Here is a 24,125-nt window from a genome sequence, read left to right as displayed (position 1 = left end):
TAACTGGTTCAAGATGAAGGGTAACGAGGACTTGTCATAGAGGCTTCACCAACAAACAATTCGCACTCCACAAAGGCTGGGAGCCAACTGCCACCGGCCTTTCCTTAGACAACCCTCCCTCAAACCCAGCCAGATAAAACTCTGTCCATCCAGGAAAAAATAAGTCTTACTACTTTTGGGTCAGACCTTGTACCCTGAGGGTAATGCTAGCCGCAAGCCAATTGCATGAAGTCGGTTGCCTAATTCAGCCTACCTCCCTGGCACTTGCTGTAATTTTTTGAAAAATTTATTAGTATGTTATCCCCAAATATTACTTTATTCAATTCAGATTTTTAGAACGATAAAAAGCAGAGGATTTGTACTCAAGCTTTACAGATTTGTTGTACCAATAAGTGTTCAGAAGTATCAGCATATATACTCTTAATTAATTCTACTAGCCCAATTATGCATAATTTTATTTTCTGTGCAGTTTTCTATGCTTCATTTGAGCTTGAATGATTGTTTGATAAAGGAGGTGACTGGGAGTTTACATATATTGTTTATGGCACTGTTATATATGTAATTGGCTGAATTTCTGTATGTTTGCTATATTATTCAATTTATTGTCACAGTCAGTTTGGCTCTTGAAATAAGAGATTTACTATGCCTGTCTAGTTCTTAAAACAAGAATGTAATATTAGAGCAGTTCATTTATCAATGAGTGCATATAATTTTCCTTGCCTCAATGCAAGAAAGTGATTCTTCCAGTTGACCCTGTTCGAGAGAAGCCAAGGACTTCACAGCAAGCCTAAGCATGGAGGATTTTAAATTGCAGTTTATTATGCATTTTTCAGCAATATTTGGCCATGCCTCTAATAAGTTGGCATTGTGAACTGCTGCCAACTTTTTCTCCATTATGGAACCTATCCTGCAACTATGTTCAGGTTGTGCATATGAAATACAAGAAAGCAATATCTTAAAGCATTCATGTGGAGTCTTGCCCGAAGTCCAGATGTATGAGCCCAAATCATTGGGGAGGAAAGTTTGCCTCTGAAATTAGGTTATGAGACCAAATCATAAATAAAATGAGAAATGAGGATGCATACAAAAGAATAGGTACAGATGGAATGAATTTACTAGAGGTGTAATTAAAATGAAAGCTCCATGAGAGAGATCATTGTACAAATTACTAGGCTGAATAAAAAGAGGTAAAAAGCTCATGGACCTTCTGAGAATTGGAGTGATAGAAATTGATGGATGAAGTCAAACAGTGCAGTTAGAGACTATGTTCACACAATACTAAACTTAGTAATAATTGTTGCCAGCAAATGCTTTTCTTTCATTTCATATCCTCTCCTCCTGTACAAATATTTGAATCCTGGATCCACTCACAATACATTCTATAACAGAAATCGGGAATCCAAAGCAATTAAGCCATAACCTGAAAGTAAAAGTGTCCATAGCAGTTTATTCCCTAAGCATTCATAGGATTTTTGATGGTGGATAGTAAAAATCTTTGATGATGTTAAGGAGAGACTTTAATAAAAGGGATACATTTTCATTTGAGAAGTTGTCTCAGTCTAGAAAGTACATGGTGCTTCTTTTATAACTTAAAGGGATTTACTCACCTGTGTAAAAATTATCAGCAATGCAGTCAAAAAGGCAAAGCCCTTAGTGGCTTTGCCTTTTTGACTGCATTGCTGCTCTCTCTGTAGACTACCTACAAGTGTTCTTGTAATAGTTCACAAATCAGAAGATAAAGGATAGTTCTTTCAAAGCACACCAGCAAGTGACACATTGCCTTAATAACATGGAAAGTTGCATAACATATTTAAAATCTATGCCTGAAATAAAACTTGTCTCATATTTAAACTATCAAAATGAGAGAAAAGCAAAAAGTCTGAGAGCTTCTTTCTCATAGTGACAGATTTAGTATTAATCCAATACAATAAAATTTAGTTGGTTAAGGGATTCAAATTAACCAGTATGCCAAGATTTTAATGGCATAAGGCTTCATATGAGGCCTGCTCTGACCTTCTTTATCAAGCCAGACTTTGGGTTGATGGCTGATATCTTCACTCCAATACATTTGCTGATATCTTGGGTTGATGGTTCATTTGAAGTTTCCAATACACCAAATACCTGCATTTGTTGCTACATTACTTAGCATGTAATTTCACTTTTTTTTACTAGAGTTACAGAGCCCATTTAGGGGAGGGTGGTTCCATGGGTGAAGTAGTATCATTAATTTGTAGTTACTGAATATTATGTGTTAGTTACCATTTATTGTGATTCCCATTTACCATGAATATGTTTGTGGTCTGAGAAAGAATTTTTTCCTTTGAAATATTTACACATACTACCTCTTGCAGGAAATTGGTAAGGAGTTGGATGTACAAGAAACTAACAAATCCACTGAGCCCGGTGTGTTTGTAACAGACTTAACAAAAGGTGCGATTTCCGTTATGAAGTCAGAAACACAGCCAATGGATATATTCAGTACAGCCATTGCCTCGGCCAATATAAATTTAGATTATGTGGAGGAGGAAAGGGAACCCGGTAAGATGTGATCTTTAATTCAGTAGTTATCTTGCAAAAATATTGTTTTTCGTTTTTTTTAGGATGCCATTTTATTTTTCATCCAAATTTTGAATCATTTTGTAAATTTACTGTTAACCATGAACAAATTGATAGTTTTAAGTTACTAAAGTAAAATTTACTTTTCTTTTAGATGGTAGCTTTGCTGTCACCATTGAGTCAGCACCTTTGGGTATGTTCTTCATCCTTCTGAGTCTGCCATTATCATTATTAACAAAATATCTACTTTCATCATTAATTTTCTCGTATCGAAGAAAATTTTATTTATATATATATATATATATATATATATATATATATATATATACATGTATATATATATATATATATATATATATATGTATATATATATATATATAAAATTTTCTTCGATACGAGAAAATTAATGATGAAAGTAGATATTTTGTTAATAATGATAATGGCAGATATATAGTATATATATATATGTATGTATAAAAATATCTTCGAAATGGAACGCTCCTCCACGACACACAAATATATAAAAACACGGATGTAGATTTGTAGAATATAGAGACACAAAGAAAGGACACTCACAATATGTTACTTGACATTTCGACAGCTCGGCTGTCGCCTTCAGAAGACGACAGCCGAGCTGTCGAAATGTCAAGTAACATATTGTGAGTGTCCTTTCTTTGTGTCTCTATATTCTACAAATCTACATCCGTGTTTTTATATATATATATATAGTATATATATATATATGTATGTATAAAAATATCTTCGAAATGGAACGCTCCTCCACGACACACAAATATATAAAAACACGGATGTAGATTTGTAGAATATAGAGACACAAAGAAAGGACACTCACAATATGTTACTTGACATTTCGACAGCTCGGCTGTCGCCTTCAGAAGACGACAGCCGAGCTGTCGAAATGTCAAGTAACATATTGTGAGTGTCCTTTCTTTGTGTCTCTATATTCTACAAATCTACATCCGTGTTTTTATATATATATATAGTATATATATATATATATATATATATATATATATATATATATATATATATATATATATATATATATATATATATATAGTACAATACACAGTAACACGCCTCCCGTTCTCCCCTTCCCCTGGCCCCCTTCCCTTTGTCTCGCACCCCTCACCTTAACAATTCCAGCAGTCATTACTTCTATATCTTCAGATGAAGACGGATTGTTTCCGTCGAAATATCAAGAAATAACGTGTGAGTGTTCTTCTTTTTTTGTGTTTCTATATTGTGTGTTCATCTGAAGATATAGAAGTAATGACTGCTGGAATTGTTGAGGTGAGGGGTGCGAGAGAAAGGGAAGGGGGCCAGGGGAAGGGGAGAACGGGAGGCAAAGGAGGGGTGAGAGGAATGGTTGGGGAGAGGAAAGGGAGAGGGAGGGGGTGGAATTGACACAAAATCGGAAAATAGAACAACATGCTCACCGCAACTATTGCAACATACGAGACCCAGGTTTCAACCTACAAAGTATTGATCAAGACCAACGCAAGTCAAAACAAAGGCAAAATACACCAAAACTCATTCGGAAAAACACAGTGTCCACCCCCCGATATGCTTTGCTTCCACAAAGTAACAATTTTAGGCCACTCCCATCAGTGAGTGACATTGAGGCCCGGATGCTGATAGGCCATACAGATGTAAATGAATGCCATTTCAAGAGTTTTTAATTCTATAGGGTTATTGGATGTGGGAAGGGATGCTAGGAAGGAAACATTGTAACACTGGTTGAAAAGGGTATTATGCTGGGAAGCATGTTTAGGGATGGGGAGACCCGCGGACAGGGAGGAGGGATTGCACGAGGCGCGGTGGTTATTAATCCTAATGTTAAGTGGTGTGGAACATTGGCCTATGTAAAAGGACGGGTAGAGTTTACAGTTAAGAAGATAAACAACATTCTTGGAAGTGCAAGAGGAATAGGGGAAGGGCAGGAAAGAGTTAAATGGTGGGATGGAGTGGGGTGGAATGGTGAAAATAGGGCAGGTTTTGCATCTTGCTCGATGACATGGAGTGGGTATGGCTCTGGGGGTGTGAGGGGATTTTGAGAGCTGTGATCATGTACCACACTTAACCGATGGTCTGAATTCAGCACTTCATGCACATGTTGCACATTGTCATTGTCTTGGCGTCAATGGCCTTTCAGCATGGGGCTCGTCCTCCACACACTCTCGGTTATCTTTGAAGAGCTTGTGCCAATTAAAAACTGCAGATTGTGAGATGCTTTCATCCTTAAACTCTTGGCAAATCATGCGAAAGGTCTCTGTACCCAGTTTCCCCTCTCTAAAACAAAATTTGATGGTGTACCACTGTTCAATAGTTCGCTGCATTTTGGGATTGCACCAAGTTACTTGACAGGATCTAGAACATTTTAGTCATTATATGCAGGTAATATTCATAAACCCAGTATTCATCACCAATAATTAACAATTAGAGCATATTTGGATCATTCCTAAACTTTTTGAATTTTGAACAGATTTCAAGTCAACATTTATTCTGATTATCTGGCATTAGTCTCATCACAACTAAGACAAAAATCCACAGGATACTAAGGATGTCCAAAAGGCTAAATGCAAATCCTACTGGTCTATCCTACAATGTTATATATGTCATGAGGGTTCCTTGAGGATTGCTATATGCACCTGATAAAACATTGGCATAATATTGTTTCACAGAAGTTTTCAATGCCAAATATGTACTTGCTCTAACAGTTCTTTAGTTTCTACCAGTCTTGCCAAATGTGCTAGAAAATATTATACCAACTCATCGTTAAGTAACATTTGATGATTGAAACAAAGAACAGATAAGAAAATTTAGCTTAATACTAGCAATTAGAGGGTAATTGCAGTGATATGTAACATTGAAAGTGAATAGAAGTTCTATGTTTGTAAAGCAATTTAACTGTAACAACTTTTGAGTGGCACACCATCCATTATCAGTAGTAGAAAATAAAGAATATATCATAAATGGAATTTAGTTATCATATATATTGAAATGATATTTTAATTTCTTACTATATCACCAGAAACTTATTTTTTATTCAGAAAGAAAATCATTTTTTAATTAAAAACATTGTTTTTGTCCATATTAATTATGATATAATTATATAGTATTTATCTAGGTAGTTATTTTTCACCCAGTGTACCTATTTAGGTCTGTGATCTCTTTAGTTCTCATATTTGAATAGGCTGAAAGGACATCACTTAGTTTTCAATCCCAAGTGTTTCAATGAATAGTTCAAAGTCACATGTAAATGATCAGAAGTGAACCATAAACTCTGTCATGAAATTTTTAAAGCCCTCTATCTCATTCAACTATCAAATTTGGAGCATAATTTTTCAATTATCTTTTCATATGAATAAAATTAATGAGTGCATACTTAACTGTATCTCTTCCTTTTTGTCTTTTTATGTAGATACAACAGAAGCACAGATGAAAGATCAATCTTCTCTCTAAAATCATATTGTTACTCCAGTGCTGTTTAAGTGAATAAATGACAAACCATCCACTCATTTGTAGATGTTCGACGAAGTTGCATCAGAAAGAGAGGGATGTTCCTATTTAAGGGCATATATTCATCTGTTGCAGAAAATTCCAGCAGTATGATCATACTCCATCGTTCTACAAGTGAAATAAGTACGATACATTCTCTCATGTGAATAAAAATGGATAATAACTGACTCAAAAAGAGAAATATCTATGTTTATATTTGTAGTCATTCCTCAGCAAATTCTGAACAAATTTGGTAGTGCCCAATTTTTACTATAAGTTAGCACAGAAGTAACATCAAATCGAATGCCTCAATTATGATTTTTTCCTGACTGCACTGAACCCTGTGGGGGCAATTTTTTTTATGCCCTCACATTAATTTTTGCTTTTGTAGGGGTCTTTATTATTTGCTTACAACAAAACCTTATCTCCATTGAGACTACATTGTGGTTATGGTATTTTATAGGAGCTATATACAGTAAAAACGTGTTATTTTGAAATTCAAAGAACCAAGAAAAATGAGTTTAGAAATATTTGGGTGTGAAATAATCTAACTACAAAAAATCCCTTAGCCTACATTAGGCCTGTAAAATATCTGTGAATTTTGTCCATTAAAATACGTGTATATGAATTGACTTGATTTATTTGTAATTTAATTTTTATTGAAATTTGTTGGTAAACAGAAATAAATGAGTTGAGTTTTACTGATCTCCAAATATCATATTTGATCAAACATGTCTTTCAGAAGTTACTTAAATTTACAATATTATACACATAATTTTAATCCATTAGAAATTAGAATGCACCTGATGGTTTTTATGCAAGTCATTTAAGTCATTTTTATGCACGTCAAGCCATTTATTCATATTGAATTAAAGAAGCCATGAATGTAAGTGTAACACAAAGGGGAGAATTGTATTATTTCTTACCTTTACAAATATATGTTTCTAATGAAACTTCAATCACATAGGACTTGAGTAGCCATGAACAGATGTAGACTACAATATCTGGCAATTTCCCCACGTAATGCATGTGTTTTCTGGGGAACTTTCATGTATGTTACAGAGGTTTATCAAAGATAACACATGAAATGACTATCAAAGGCACAACATCAATTTGCCTATACTGCAGGAAAGAGATTTTCATATAACTGTTTTGACATGGGGGTTAATTAATTTTCAACTTTAGAGCTCTTACACATAAATCTTTTCCCCATGCTACAAACTAACTCTATTCCTGTAAAAGATGAATGTAGTAACACCTTTGCCTACATATACTGTGATAAATAAATTGACAAAGCAAAATACTGACTAGGTTTGCTTTTAATCAAGGTTTTTCATGGCTACCTTCTCCATATGAAATTACTTATAATATGATACATTTATATACAAGCCTAATACAGACAGTGTACGAGGTCCATCCCGGAAGGATCCAGCCATAAAATATTTTGAGAAAAAAAGCCTACCTAAAACAATAAGGCCTAAATCCTCTTTGAAGTACTCCCCTTCGGACCTCACACACTTTACCCAGGGTCTCTTCAATTTTTCAAAGCAATCGACAAAGTCCTTCTGTGTGGGCATCAGCTGTTTTGTTGCATTCTCGTCAACATCAAAAATGTTGAGCTGCAGTCACAGGGGACCTGCTCCAAGCTGTAAACGATGACCCAGGTTTTATAAAAAAGTTCAAGACTGTAGATGAGTCATGGGTGGGTGTCTTCTGGGAAAAGATGCTGAAGTGAACCTTCATTTAAGCAGAGGAGAATGTTTTGCCTGGCCTTAAGCCAATTAAAGACCATCTTCTGATGCTATTTTGGGCCAATACAAGCACCAATTTGAAAATTAAACTGCTGCTTGTTTTTCGTTCATTAACTCCACGAGCCTTCCATGGAGTGTAAAGCCCAGAGGACCAGGCTAAGTGGAATTTGTTTTCAGAAATTTTAATTTCCAGGTTGGTTCATTCTGTGGTAGAAGAAAAGATGATTTATAATCCATAACAATGTATAGTTTTCTTTGAATAAACATTATACCATAAAAAAACCATAAACACTAATCAACGCAAAGGTCGGTTTGGTAGGTGATGGTAGAGTTCACCCAGTCCTAAGCCCAACGGCATGTGAAATTCACACATCAGGGTATGGGGGCCAGTTCCTTTCCCTGTGCCAGTTATGGTTTCCCAGGAAGACCTGGTACCCGAAAAATCACATGGCTTAGGACACCTTACACATAATATATTTTTTACAGCATGGAATGCATCATTAGTTGTAACATGTTTTGCATTAAGAGTGACATTCTGGAACGAATTATGCTTATTGAACAAGGTTCCACTGTAGTTTGCTGACTTAAACATTGAAAATATTGAAGTTTAAATAACCACCATTATTACTGTGGAGTGTGAACCATCATTATTATTGTGGAGATTTGAAATTATGGAGGGTAAAATGGCACATAGACTAGGATCAACAGATGCTACCAAAATCTTTTATGTAATGTGAAACTATCAGTTTTTATTATTAATAAGGCCTAGCTGGCATCTTTCAGTGTCAAATCTTAGATATGTCAATTGTATCTGTTTACCATTTCATTTAACAATAGTGAGCTTAAAACACTCTCCTCTGTCATAGGTGGGTCAGTACCCACTTACTTTTCCTCAGAGGAAGGGTGCACTATATATTTTAATGTGTTAGGAAAGTAAGGAGATGCTTCTTTATTTGTAATTGTATTATTCTCTCACCAACAACTTAATATTGTGAATGATTGGCATTAATTGAATTAATTATTTGTATAAAAAATCAGGGGGAAGGGAAAAATATTCCCAGTTCATTTCTTTCGATGAAACGAATTTTTTAATAAAATAAAATTAAAGAAATTGGTAAACCATCCATTGGGTAGTGTTCAACTACTGACAGGTGGGCCCCAGTTTGATACCGGGGGATGCTACTGGGCACCCTCGGCTTCACCCAAGTTTTATGTTTTTAGGGTACCAGGCCTTCCTGGGATACCATAGGCAGTTTAGGGAAAGCATCTGGCCCCCTACCCTGATATATGAATTTCAAATACCATTCTCCTAAGTATTGGGTGACATTTACCCTCGCCTATCTTCAGGTTGATAACTGTGGTTCTTGGTTTTTAAAATCAAACATCACCCTTTATACATCTCTAGCTATTCAAAAATATTCTCAAAAAAGGAGTATGAATGGATGCACAAGATTTTAATAATGATTAATGAAATTGCTTATCAAATTCAGGGTCTGATATGTTGTGATAAGGAAGATCTCACAAAATATTACTTTTGTTTTATTGTTTGGCTATTTAAAAATAATCAAAATCATGATAGAGCTTCAGCTATGGGTATGGTCTTCCAATGGGTAAAATACTGGGCTACTGACCAGAGGTTTGATTCCAGGTGATAGCTTTGTGCATCCTCAACCAATCCACATAATTTATAAGCCTTCCTGGGAAACCACTGGCAACAGCATTATGAGGAGTTGGTCCTCATAATTCCTGTGTACGAACTTCACATACCATTGGCCTTAGCTTTAGGTTAATTCTACCTTCAAACAAACCCTGAGGTTAATTAATACTGTGGTTTGTGATTTGGATAACGCAAAGCATAACCATTAAAGTATATATGTATGTCTTTTTTCATCCATTGTAATTTTAATAAGTTCCTACCCAGCTAGAAAAGGTTCTTAATATTTTAGGCAATAGTATTTATTTCTTGTAGTGGGTGATTAAGTTCAAATGAAATGCATTATTTTTTACATGACATTATATTTTCTTAAAATTCTTGTACATTATATGATTCTTTCAATTTTGTAATCAATGCAAACTATCAATGACCTTATATAAATAATTGATATTATATATTATAATTAACAGTATGATTGAGAGTAAAGTATACCAATGAAAATGTAAAAAAAAATAATTTTCATTGCATTTTACATGTGAGAGTACAGCATTGGGATGCTCACTGGAAGACCTGGGTGGGATTCCAGATGATGCCTTGCATTTAACTCGGGAAATCCACGTCAGAGACCCTTGAACTCATTAAACAGGCTTATAAGGATGATGCCTTAAGCCACACAAGAGTTTTTCAGTAGCACAAAAAGTTTAAGGAAGGCCGGCAGCTTGTCGAAGACTAGCACTGCGTCAGATGCCTGACGACCGCTTTAACTGATGCTCAGTTGGCCAAAGTAAAAAAAGTTTGGGACTCTGACAGGCATTTAATCATCCCACTTGAGGAGACTGGCCTTTCAGTCGGAACTGTCCTCACCATTGTAACAGAGGATCTTGGGATGAGGAAAGTGTGCGAGAAGCTGGTGCCGGGAGTCTTCAGTAAGGAACAAAAACTGTCGCGGGTGGAAATTTTGGACTGGGTCCAGGAAGATGAGGATTTTCTCAACAATATTATTACCTCAAAGGATATCGGTTTGACTCCATTGAGGTGGTTCAAGCGGCGATGACAAAGGCTCTCAAGAGTATTCCTGAAACCTACTTCCAGCTGGCTTTTGACAAGTGGCAGACATGCCGTACGAAGTGTATCGATGCAGGGGGATTGCATTTTGAAATTTATTAAGTAATTGATTTGATAACTGCAATAAATTTTGATTTTTGGAACATGTCTCGATACTTACTGTATGGACCCTGTATTTCACTATACTTATGCAGTACTAGGAGAGCTCTACCTTTGCCTATCACATAAAACTTTGGGTTAATTACAATTGTTTCAGTACTGCTAAATATATTTTACCATTTTTACTAAAATTCAGTTGTTCTTGGCCTCCTTACTGTTCCCGGATTCAGCGCAAGTTTCCTCAGCTCACTCAACATCCATTAGAAGCTGTGCATTATTGTTATCCCTTTTCTCTAATTATTAAGTATCATAGGTTAAGGTAGGTTTTTTAAGGACACAACTAATAATGCTCTTGTTTCTCCTAGCAAAACACAACTCAACATCCAACTCCACAAAAAGCCCCTCCTTATCTCCGTCTACTTCCTTTATCCCTTCATTCTGTCCAAAATTCCTATCCTATTTCTACCCCTTCCTCATTCGTCTTAAACATCTCATTACCAATAAATATGCTTTGCATCCATTTCTTCTGTCTCCTTATAATTTCTACCAGTAACCCCTCTCCTCCTCAACTGTGCCTAGTACACTTCCAAGTTAGTTTTCCTTTCAGTCCACTTCACCTTTTCCATTCTTCTCTACCCACATTTCAATAGCCTCCAATCTATACCTATCATCTTGCAGCAATGACAATGTTTCCACGACATATGTCACTACACTCCATATCAAAGTTTTAACTAGCCATTTTTTTATCATCCGTCTTCAATTCATTTCAATCTCCAGGTCTTTGATGCTTCTTTAATTATTTCTTCCACAAATAGGTTAAACAGCATAATTCTGCCTAACTATCTACCCAACACTGCCTATCCAGACTCGCGATCCCCCACTGACACCTGAGCAGTAAGAGACATGTACAGGTTGCAGATAAGCCTCATATCCCTCCGATCTATACCTATTTTCTGCAATATATTGATTCATTTTTCCCTATTCACTCTATCAAACACCTTTTTGAAATCTAATTGTATTCCACATGAAAATTCAACATTCTTGTATTTTCCTATCTATTAGTAACCTCATTACTGCAATTGAGTTAACATGTCTCTCCCCTTCCTGATCATCCTCCAAGTAATCATCCAACCTTTAATTACTCTTTCTCTTATGTAGATAATTAAAAGAGATGAATTGCGGCTCTTTTTCTTCTTGCCAAGTGAATACTTGCACCAGGCTCACAACTGTACTTTAACTGGTTATCTCCAAGTTTGTAATCCCAAGAAATACCTAGTACCTTATCATACTATTATACCTGTATCACTGTAAAAGTAGGGTACTTTATTTTTAAATGGGAGCAATTGTATTTTCAGACATGACAAACCACTACAAAAATTTCCGTGTAAAAATCATTTGCCTTGATTTACACTCTGAAATTGTTGCATTGAAATGAATATTAGCGGTTGACTTCATTAAGAGTTACTGTTGCAGCATCTCCCGCTGTTTCTTGGAATAAGACATCACCTTACCTCTCCATACTATTCACTCATTGAATTTCCTCCTCTCTTCTTTGATTTATTATAAGAAGAGAGGAGGAAATTCAATAACTCTTTCAGTTCCAGTATCTTCTGCCCAAAGAAGTTTCAAGATACACCTCTTCACCAGAAGGTCATATCCCATGACTGGATAGGAAGAAATGAAACCTCGAACATGTAGTTTCACAATTGATAATTACTTTTTAATAGCTATAATTAATGTTTTATAAACCAAAAATCTTGATGTGACCAGCACACTACTTTCTCCACATAGTTTTTCTTTTTTATGAACTAAGATAAGGACAGCATTACTAATTTAGGGTAATTCATTGGATTACTCTGGTATTGTTGACCAACACTAACAACTCAATTATTACACTTTTTAATGGAAAAAATGAAATGGTTCTTTGCAGAATTTGAAATGCTGAATAAGAAATTTAATTTTAAACAAAATTATTAAAAGATTATTCATTATTAACAACCTCTCAATATCATCAGTGATTCAATATTGATATCTTCTTGCCGTCAAGCCCTTAGCTCTCTCCGTTGATGGCCACTGGCAGACCGATATAACATTATTTGAGCTTTCTGAAGTTTTCTTAATATTGGCTAGAGGAATACACTAAACTTGACATTCACAACCAATAGCTTACACATATTCTTAAAATTATGCAAGTTTGTTTGAGGAGAAAAACATTTTTCAAGCGCAGAAATTATATAACAGAGCATTCTATGATAATATGGCCTTAAATTTTTAACTTTAGCAAAATTAACTTTCAGCAAATCAAATACATAAAGAGAATGAATGCAATAGAATTTTGTTTGCTTTAATTAGCTTAATTAGTATAGGCGTTCAGCTGCTCTAGACACCCTACAAGTTCTAAGTGCCGCCTACATGGCGATTGTTTCAAACCTGAATTGAGTTACACTTTTTAATTAAGAATTGTCTCAAGAAAATTACCCATGGAGAAGAAAATTGTATACAGCAATGTTTAAGCTAGAAGTCATCAATTTCATGAAAGGAAAAGGAAATTGCAAGGCTACCAGGATGTATCCTTTGATAAATCTTTCAAATCAAAGTTCCATTCTAGTTGGGAATAGTGGATGATGTCTGGTATGAAAGATTACGCAGAATTGGGAAGAATTAACTAAGTGCCTAATGAAGAAATAAGCTGGTGGATCCTGGAAAGTTGGCAGGGTGTCAGAGTGTAAAAAATGGATTTGAAAAAGCTTCAGGGAATATTTCAACGCCAGTGCTATAAGATTAGGAAGAGTTAACTTAGAAGAGTGAACTCTGTGATTTGCCTGAGTAGATAATACATGCACTTAATTCATGTAATTGTGATTCAGGTGATGAATTTCTTGGATTCGAGTGATCTACCAATCTTATCATATATTTATACTTACGTATATGTAATATGATGTACTCTCATGCAAACAGGAAGTACTACGCATTAGAATAAATGAAGTATAGAAATTGTTTCTTCTTTTTCTCATGGATTTACAAGATGAAATAACTATAACAGGAGCAGATCTGTATAAAATAGAATACAATTGAAAAGGCATGCTTCCAGACTAATTTCTTTTGTGAGACTTTTTTAAATTATTGGGCATATAGGTATGCAAATGTTTGGATTTTTTCAATTTTCATTACATAATGCAGTCATTTTTTATGATCATCTCAACATTTTTGCACAGATAATGCACACATCATTGATGGGAAAATGTGGTAATTAATATTCCAAGCTCCTTAATTCATATTATTTGTTCTAAAATTTGCATTACATCAGTTGAAATTACTTTTCTGAAGTGGATTCGAGTTGACCGCTGCTTGCTTTTTATAAACACAATGAAATTTTAATTTTATCTTGACAGGCACAACATGTGTTCAAGCTCTATACTTTCTGATCTTTGAAACCAAATTCTGCTATTTACCATTGAAAACCAACAAGCAAGACTCGAGACTTATTTCAATGACTATCAATTAAAGTAGACTGCTTGCTTTTCACTGCTTTCATTTGTAATTCTAAAAATTCACATGCTTTCAATATGAATTTAAGCAATGAACGTGACGTTAAACATCCCATTTCCTTAAATCAGGATAGGACAAGCAACCTCCTATTATTATTTCAGTAAATGGCAACCCAACACTACAGGTCTTTATATTGAAGTATTCAATACACCTGGTTTAATTATAGGTCCTTGCATAATCAATTTTTACTAATCCTAATCTTCAGTGAACTTTGATGCATATTAAAGGTTGTACATCTATAAATTGCTGCTTACCTGTGCTTGTGAAATTTACTGAATCACCATATGAACTTACCTGGCCACTTTTTATAGTAAATTATTACTCTATTAATTACAACTATCCAGCTTGTTAATTTTCATAATTTGGCAATATGTAAGAAATTCAATTTTAATTTTAAGTGAATTTCATTCCAAATTACTCAGAATAATTGTATTCATTCTCATAACTTTAACAAATTAACACAGGTCACACCAAGACATTAGTGCATGATTAGCAATTTGCTGTCCACTAACAGAAAATATTCTTATGCATACAGAATAGCGAATGGCATTTTATGTAAATTGAATGACCTACTATCACAAGAAGGGGTACTTTCAACTTATTCTGTGACCAACTTGACCCTCTTAACAGGCATTAATTGATGCTCCAGAAGAATGAAAGTCAAGCTTTAGTCACTTGATCCAAATAATTTCATTGACTAAAATATGGAATTGCTGGAACTTTAGGTTTCAGGGTATCAAATAATTACAACATTATTTGTATTATTATATTTTATTATTCAATGCATTTGCAGATATGTAATTATACCATTGGTATACTTGTTTAACATTCCATGTCATTTATTATTTTAATTATTAACATTACTTTATCATATTGCTTGCCATTTTCAAATTGCATCACCAATAGTTCAGTCATGTTATTAATTTCTTTATTCCTGTTAACACATTACGTAACACTTCAACTGTCCAGGTTAGTTTATACCACATTTTAAGTGTACAATTACAACTCTATGGAAAAAATGGGCAAATAGCAGTAACAAATTAGTTTAATTTACTGTTATTATTTACTTGTCATTTTGATGAGAATATGTTAAAGGCATTTACACATTTTGAGTTATCTAGCAACTAAAAAACAAGCAGGATTTAAAATAAATGGTGAATTTTGAATGGAAGTCAAATTTTATTATTCATACAAATTTATGTAAAATTTTTGAACACTGTGAAATTCCCACAGTGGAGAAGCACTCTCTCCAAACTACCTCTGCAGCTCTTATCCATAGCAAGAAACTGTAGGCTGACTTTGTTTTATTTGGAAAAATAACAAGTCAAAAGACGAGGCCTTTGAACTGTATGTTAAATCTAAGACTGGATACTGGTTTTATAATGATAGGAAGTTTCGGAAATGTTTTATAATCAAAAGTGAGGTTTGAAAATGGCAAGCTATTAATCATCCCCCACAAGGGGGAGCAGTCCCACCAAACCACCCCCATAGTTGTCAAATTAATGAAACAACTATGGACTGCTTTCTTTTGAAGATATGGCTGTTTCAGTACAAAGCTGATGAAAAAACAATGAAAACACAAAGTTAGAATTCATACTGTTTAGGTGGACTTCATAATTTGGGCTCATTGCGACTTTAAATTCAGTAAATAACCTTATTTGGGGATTAATAAGGACAAGCACACAAGTTGAATCATCCCCCTCAAGGGGGAGCAGTCCCACCAAACCACCCCCATAGTTGCCAAATTAATGAAACAACTATGGACTGCTTTCTTTTAAGGATATGGCTGTTTCAGCACAAAGCTGATGACATGATTATAAAAATACAAAGTTAAGAATTCAAAATTCAGCAAATACCCTAATTTGGGGATTGATAAGGACAAGCACACAAGTTGAATCATCCCCCTCAAGGGGGAGCAGTCCCACCAAACCACCCCCATAGTTGCCAAATTAACGAAACAACTATGGACTGCTTTCTTTTAAGGATATGGGTGTTGCAGCACAAAGCTGATGACATGATAATAAAAATACAAAGTTAAGAATTCAAAATTCAGCAAATACCCTAATTTTGGGATTGATAAGGACAAGCACACAAGTTGAATGATCCCCCTCAAGGGGAAGCAGTCCCACCAAACCACCCCCATAGTTGCCAAATTAATGAAACAACTATGGACTGCTTTCTTCTGAGGATATGGCTGGTTCAGCACAAAGCTGATGACACGACAAAAAAAGCACGAAGTTAAAATTCATACTGTTTAGGTGGACTTCATAATTTGGGCTCATTGTGACTTTAAATTCAGTAAATAATCTAATTTGGGGATTGCAAAAGACAAGTTATTGATTATTTCCCTTAAGGAGGGACAGTCCCACCAAACCACCCCCATAGTTGTCAAAAAATGGAACAATTATGGACTACTTACTCCCATGGGTATGACTGGAAAACATGCATTAAATTTCACAGCATGACAGTGAATTTCAAATTTTGACCCCATGGTAATGTTAAGGCAGTGAAATGAAAAAGGATGAGAGCTTTAGCTCTATAGTGATAGAAAAGATTTTCAAGCGAGTTTTTTTGGGAGAATATCATGCATGCACATTGAAAGAGATATTTCATTGGAAAATATGGTTAAAATGAAATGGTAAAAAGATTCCTCCATGAATGCAAGTGAAGTGAAAAAAATAATCGTTGTACAGGATTTCTTGCTGCATTTTGGTTCCTATTGCATATTGCCTGACAGGCAGTCATATCCTAACTAGCATTGAGTATCACAGTATATGCATAATATCAGTAAGTTAGCTAACTAAAGCGAGAGGCCATGCTTTCGCAGATGGCATTGGACACAGGTACACCATTGGATAGCAATATTAGATTTGAGGGTCAAAAAATGAAAGAAAAACAACTGTGATACCATATAACATGGATGAGGATGCTGATTTTTATGATATTATAATAAGCAATGGCCATCAGTATTTATGTGGGCAGGAACGTTTGATGACCGAATATGTTCAGCATGCCTTTGGTCACCATGTTATTTCCACACATATCACTTGCACTAACACAGAGGATGGTTAGAAAAAAGATGGACTAATGAATGATGGGCAATGGAATGAAAACTAAGTGATATAATAACAAATCATTGATGGGATTCCTTGGATCAAAGAACCATCGCCCATTCCAAGTGAAGTTGGTGGTTGATGAAGAGAGCTTTAATGATATCAGTGGTACAGGAATGCTGATGAGAATTTATTAGATTTCATAATGCTAAATAGTGATTAGCACTCCATAAATGGGGAGTACAGTTAATTAGGAAATGAATGATAAGAGTAAACCTCCAACTGGGTGCTTAGCAGGTGATGGTCAGAAAAAAGATAAGTACAGGCTAAGGTAAGGTAATACCTTATGCAAGTGAAACTGCCAAAATAATAACAAAGTTGAAATTAGAGAATACGGGACAAGGGAGATGTTATTTATGAGTTTGAAGTTATTGATTGATATTTCAGCCAAAAAGCACCTTAGCTGGACTTAAAATCAAAACCATTTTCATCCTAACATGAGCAGTGATAGCAACCAAAACCAATTTGTTATCAGAAATTGGTGAGTTTCGACAAGGTAATTTAATTGCAAAAAACTTATTCCACCTACTATTTCTGTTCATTGCCTTTCAAATGTTAGGGCCATATCTGTTAGATACCTTTTTACAGATAAAATATAAAAAACTTTCACTAGGGTAGTAAAGTAAGGTATTGGAGAGAAAGTATGTTGGCTGGTGGGCAAGACATAAGGTGGACAGAGTGTTGAGTACATTTATGGGTGGAATATGAAGGGAAAGCCCCAAGAAAAATACAGGTCACACTTATACTGTGCAACAGATGTGTGGTCATTCAGTAGGTGAAAAAAAATGACATTGATACATTGGTCATTCAGGAACATTGTGAAAAACAGGACTACAGCAAGTAAAATGGCAACTCACTGATTATTTGTAAGGAGCATGAGTAACCAATGAAATGTTAGCTATCACAAGATTAATCAAGAAACTGTCAGTTATCACAAATGCCACTATGGAAATTCGATTGTCTCTGCTGTCAAGATTCATTGAAGTGACAATTATCACAAGTATACAACTCTTGAGATGGTATAAACAGGCTCTATTTCCATAGATGAACAGGATCTGGAGATATGGGAGGAAGCTTGATAATGCTATGACATCCCAGGTGAAAAGGATCATAGCAAGTGGGTAAATATAACAGAAAATGAAATTTCAAGAAATCCTTGTTAAGCACATTCCAGAAAAAAAAACTTTGTGAAGGCTGTTGAACACTTGCATTTAACTTAATGGCCATTAATTAATTAATCCTGGTAAAATGGAAAAGAAAACTAGAATGATGTATATTACTCCCAGGTGTCTTTCCATGGGTATAAAGGCCCCTGATTGGCAGGTGGACTCATGGTGGAAAAGGATATGGACCATCAGATCATAAGCTGGACAGAAATCGGACAGATGGGCAGGATGCCTGATGGTAATGCATACGAAGGTTAGATGGACCTAGAGGGCCATGGAGCTGGGAGAAGATATCCTGGATGGGCAGGACTCAAGGCGATATTAAAACATGGTGAACAAGATGATCATCGAGGGCAGGAGAGACAAATATTAAGAAGACTTCAATAGTCTTATGATTAGGAAGACCTTGATAGAACCACCTGAAAATCAAGTTTACCATTGAAATATATGCTCTTTGTTCAAATAAATTTCTAAATTTTCTCACCTAGATTAAGTTTAATTATTAAAAAACCTGCTACAAAAAATAACATTAATCCTGATTCACAAATGCACCTGAAGTAACAATTTGACCAAAACATGTTAAAAAGTGGTTAATTCAGGTTCATGAATCTTACATCTCCCTCAGGACTAAATATTCCAATACAGAACAAATTTTATTATTTGCCTTTAAAACAATATTACTTTTAAAAACTTTTTGTGAGTTTTTCCTTACCGTTGCATTTTTACAAATGTTAATCTAGACTATAATGGCCTGATTACTTTTATATTCGCTGAACCTAAATTTAAGTAAGTATATTTGATTAGTTATTCCTGAATACAAAACATAATTACTTATTAAACATTGAGGGTGCAGCAACATAACTTACTAATTTAAAGAGATTTTGCTTTATAAAAAAGAAACTTATGCTGCTGCACCCCATATATACAACAGAATTAGATACTAAACGTGATCAGAATGTTAGACTTGCGAAGTTACATTAAGAAAATGACCATATTTAACAAGGGGAAAATTGTTATTGGATTGCAAATTTAGGTATTAATACCTTCAGAACTATAATATTTTGGCTGAATAATATACCTGTAGATAACTTCCAAGCCATAATCGGTTAAAAGGAGTAATATAAAAGCATTTCAACAAAGATTAAGTATGATGATTATAGGGACAGGCCTTCAAAGAGACCATTGGAGGGCTAATGGCCCATGGGTCAGCAATGACCATTGGGTGGCAGAAGGCCAATAATAATAATAATAATACTTTATTCATTTTAAAAATGGTACAACCATATTAAATGTCGTCAATCATAATATTACTTAATATATAAACATAAGTTCTTAAATGTGATGAAGATTGTCACAAAAGAATTCATCCAATGAGTAAAGTGGGTGAGCAAGTAACCAGGTATATACCCTATTCTTGAAACTCTGGATACCATCTGATTTCAACTGAGTAGGCAGATAGTTATACAGTCGTATGTTCATATTGTGAAATGTGTTGTAAGTTGATGACAATCTACAATAAGTAGTATTTAGATTCGATTTACCTCTTGTGGAATAGTTATGGAGGTTGGATCTTAATTGGTAAGTTTCTAGATTAACTTTCACATGAATCAGAGCCTTAAAGATATACAAACAAAATACAGTCATGATTCTATACCTAATAAAAAAAGGTTTGCAGGAATCACGTGGTGGTATATTAGCAAGAGAGCGAATAGCTCTCTTTTGCAGTAGCAAAATTTGTTTAACATGAGGGGAATGACCCCATAACTCAACACCATAATTCAAATGACATTGAAAGAAGGCATGGTAAAGTGTTAAACGATACTCATTTGAAATGATAAAGTTGAGCTTTCTTAACATATAAACAGCTTTACTAAGTTTATTACAGGTCTGACTGATGTGAGTCTCCCAATTAAGTTTTGAATCAATATAAATTCCTAGTATTTTAGCAGTTTCAATATTAGTTGTTTTTGATTTAAGACTGCACACAATATGCTGAGTTTTGTTAGTATTTAATTGTAAATGATTAACATCAAACCATTCCTTAGCCTGTTTTTGGGTAGGGCTAGATCGTAACTTTGCATCTTCTGGATGTTGACACTTTTGTACAAAAGTAGTGTCATCAGCATATAAAACAGATCTAGGTTTCATATTACAGGGCAAATCATTAATCATGATAATGAAAAGTACTGGGCCAAGCACAGAGCCCTGTGGTACACCACATTTTACTTTAAGAGCTGCAGACCGACAGCCATCAAGTTCAACCAATTGGTGGCGATCATCCAAATATGACTTCATTAGTTTCAGTGCAACTCCCTTAATACCATAATATTCTAGCTTTGTTAGTAATATTGAATGATTAACACAGTCGAAGGCCTTACTAAGATCACATAGTGTCACTGAGACTGATTCCTTTTCTTCAAATGCATTAATGACATAATTAACTATGGACTCTACTGCCAAAATTGTAGATTTCCCAGATCGAAAGCCGTACTGGGATTTGGAAAAGAGATTATTTAACTCAAAAAAATTACATATTTGATCTTTCATAATAGCTTCAAAAATTTTACCAAAAACGGGGACTATGGAAATGGGGCGGTAGTTAGCTAAATCATCTTTATCACCTTTCTTATAGACAGGTACTGTTTTGGAATATTTTAGAGCCGTTGGAAAATCTCCTGTCTCAAAACATAAATTGACTAACATTGCTAATGGTTCCGCAATGAGCACAATAATGTCCTTTATTAGGGAGTTAGAAAGACCATAAATATCCTTACTGTTGGATTTTTTAAATTTTTTAACAGTCGATATAATATCAAGTGGAGTAACAAAATTCCATTTAAAATTTAAATTATTCGGAGGAAGATTTATTGATGAAGGGAAAATGGTAAGTTCTACATATGCTTATAACAGAAAGGACCTAGATGCACATAGGTAAAGAACTTGGTAAATTTGGGGTTTCCAGAATTAAAAGACCACAAACATTACAAAGTGGAGATCTTAGTTTACAGGAAGAACATGTACAAGGGGAGGATACTTAAGGTAATCAGTGATGTTAATCTGGCAATATTTGGGACAACAGCATACATGAAGCCAATAATCAAACATCATTTACACATTTATTTCTATCATCTACACAGAGAGTAGTATTCTACTGAAACACTCCCAATCTTAGTGAAATGAGAACAATAAATTGTGCTATAAATATTTGTTCAGTTTCATGCATAGTGAAAAGAAAAATCTTATATTAACCACCAACTTGTACTTCCCACAATGCTTGCTTACTCCATACCTTTTCATTAGCCTGCCAATTAGATTACTGTTACAGTCCAGTCCCATTCCCTCCCTTGAACTCACCAAACTCACACCTCACCCTCAACTTCCTGCAATTTCCTTCTCCCAGTTTTTCTTTCCCAAATCCTCACAATAGCTATATTAATGTAAATACCAAAATTTATAATAGTAGGTAATAATATTAGTTATGGTCACGCTATTCTGATATGTCCTAACAACAAAAAGGTTGGATAAATACCAAATTTTTAGATAATAACATGGAAAAAAACAGATTTCCCAACACAACAAGATAATACAAAAAGAATCAAACTTAATCTCAATATCACTAAATAATCATAGGATAGGTAAATTAAATGATGACTCATTCAGATGAATCAATATTATCTGTAACTGATCACCAATTAAGCATTAATACAGTAGCACGCAGTAGGGAAGACATTTCTGTAATGATTTCACGGAATTTCACGATTAAACTGGGGAAATTGTTTCGCATGTATCATATGTATTATTTTCATTTTCATGGGTACTCAAATGATTTTTCCAAAACACAATTTTAATCTTATTTATCCTCTTCATATAAACAATTAAATACATTAAAACAGGGCAAAATAATGACTACTTATCGAAAAATTTATTATACAGGAATATTTCTCATCCACATCAGCTATCACCTATTTTCTCTTAATACGCCTGTATTTAAACCAAACAAGTTAAGTAAAACCTCATTGCATTCAATTGTATTTCCTATGAAGAGTTACCATTTTCAATACAAAAATATCTAAAATATCCCCTATATCACCCTGAACAGCATTTTTTTTCAATCCAACAAAAAATATTGTCCAATAATGTTCATAATGGGTCCATTTCAAATAATTTCTTTCAACACCCAAGAAAAAAATTCTATTGAGCAATATGCAATTAGAATAGTACATCAAAAGTACCCAAGAAAATAATACTACCTGCTGAATATTAATGTAAAATATCGAGTAATCAAATTGCAATTACCTTGGCCCAAACCAAATGAAAATAAGTAACCCATCCTTTCAAAATTACATTTAAGTCACATCTTAGCGCAACAATGTTGGGGGACTACCCTCATAAATTATTGTAACATTCTAACCATAAGGTAACCAAGTTAGCAGGTCCTTATCGAAATAATAGTCAATAATATTCATAATAATGTAACTTAATGAAAGTTGGGTAAGATTCTCAACCTATGACAAAAATGATGTCCAAGGAACCAACTTCTCATTTTAATAGACTTGCTTCAGGACCCACACCAAAAGAGTAGATATGGACCCCAATTCTATTCATTATCATTTCCTTTAATAAGTTTCAATCTTCCTAACATATATAAATTACCCATGCAATATCCCTATAGAATTGGTAATTTCATTCATCATTTATATCTATTAAACACTCAGTGAATATCAAAAATTTTCAATCAGCTGTCAAAAAAAAATTCATATGGTGGATGTAGAGCATCAATGGTGCAGTCTGTATAATCCACAAAAGAATCCAACATTACAGATTTTTAAAAATACCAATGATTGGTGACATAGCTCGACTAAAAAGAGGGATAAAATTGTAAATATTTTGCACGTGCAGTACTCGACTATATCAGAATTAAGAGGACCAAAATTTCCAACAAGTGCTTATCATTAAAAAATACCCACAATCCCTACTTACATTCAAACGAAACATTGCCCACTTTTTTTTACTTCTATCTTAGAGCATTGTGAAGTTTTCCATTCAAATAAAAATTGCTTAATAAAAAGACAATTCTACGTACACAGAGAGAAAAATGGCCTGACCACCGTTGCTAGAGACCTGAGATGGCAAACCTTCAAATCTGTAAAGCAGCATTATATTTACGATGATAAAAACCAACAGCACAAACTTGGATATCAAATCTTCCAATCAAAAATAGGAGTTTTCCGGTTCCAGGAAAAAAAAACCTATCCTGACTCAACTTAATGATATTTGCTATTAGTAAGTAAAAAGATTGTACACTAATCACTACATACGGTATCAAAAAATTGCTAAGTTTTTGTTAAAAAAAACTATCCAATTACCAAATAGTGGAAACTAAAACAAGCACAATGATAATCAAACAGGTAAATCTTACTTCATTCTTTATTCATTTATCTCCTAGATTCAGATAATACCAATCAAATTATTTTTTTTAAACTGTCAAAAAAAAAAGGTCATACCTATGGTGTCAAGTATTACAAGAGTTCCCTTAACATCAAAAAAGGGGGATTATTTTATTTACTTAAAGTACAAACAAATAGTCAAAAGTAACAAACCATAACCTACTTAAATTTATGACTCATTTCAGCACATTTACTAATCATTT

The 24,125-nt window shown here is 34.3% G+C and overlaps 1 protein-coding gene across 2 annotated transcripts in view; it reads left to right on the top strand.

Moving 5' to 3' along the window:
* Nucleotides 1-6,687, top strand: part of LOC139698757 (BRCA2-interacting transcriptional repressor EMSY-like) — a 59,013-nt gene extending 52,326 nt beyond the window's left edge. For both annotated transcript variants that reach the window (XM_071597662.1, XM_071597664.1), the window contains 3 exons: nt 2,352-2,538; nt 2,711-2,749; nt 6,002-6,687. In XM_071597662.1, the coding sequence (XP_071453763.1) occupies nt 2,352-2,538; nt 2,711-2,749; nt 6,002-6,042 (267 nt within the window). In that variant the 3' untranslated portion in view covers nt 6,043-6,687. The remainder of the gene's footprint in view (nt 1-2,351; nt 2,539-2,710; nt 2,750-6,001) is intronic.
* The last annotated feature ends 17,438 nt before the right edge of the window (nt 6,688-24,125 follow it).

The sequence above is a fragment of the Hetaerina americana genome, unplaced genomic scaffold, assembly GCF_022747635.1.
Source record: "Hetaerina americana unplaced genomic scaffold, ioHetAmer1.1.p SCAF_9, whole genome shotgun sequence".
NCBI lineage: Eukaryota > Metazoa > Arthropoda > Insecta > Odonata > Calopterygidae > Hetaerina > Hetaerina americana.
The sequence above is the reverse complement of the archived record's forward strand: the minus strand, read 5'-3'. Positions and strand labels throughout refer to the sequence as shown.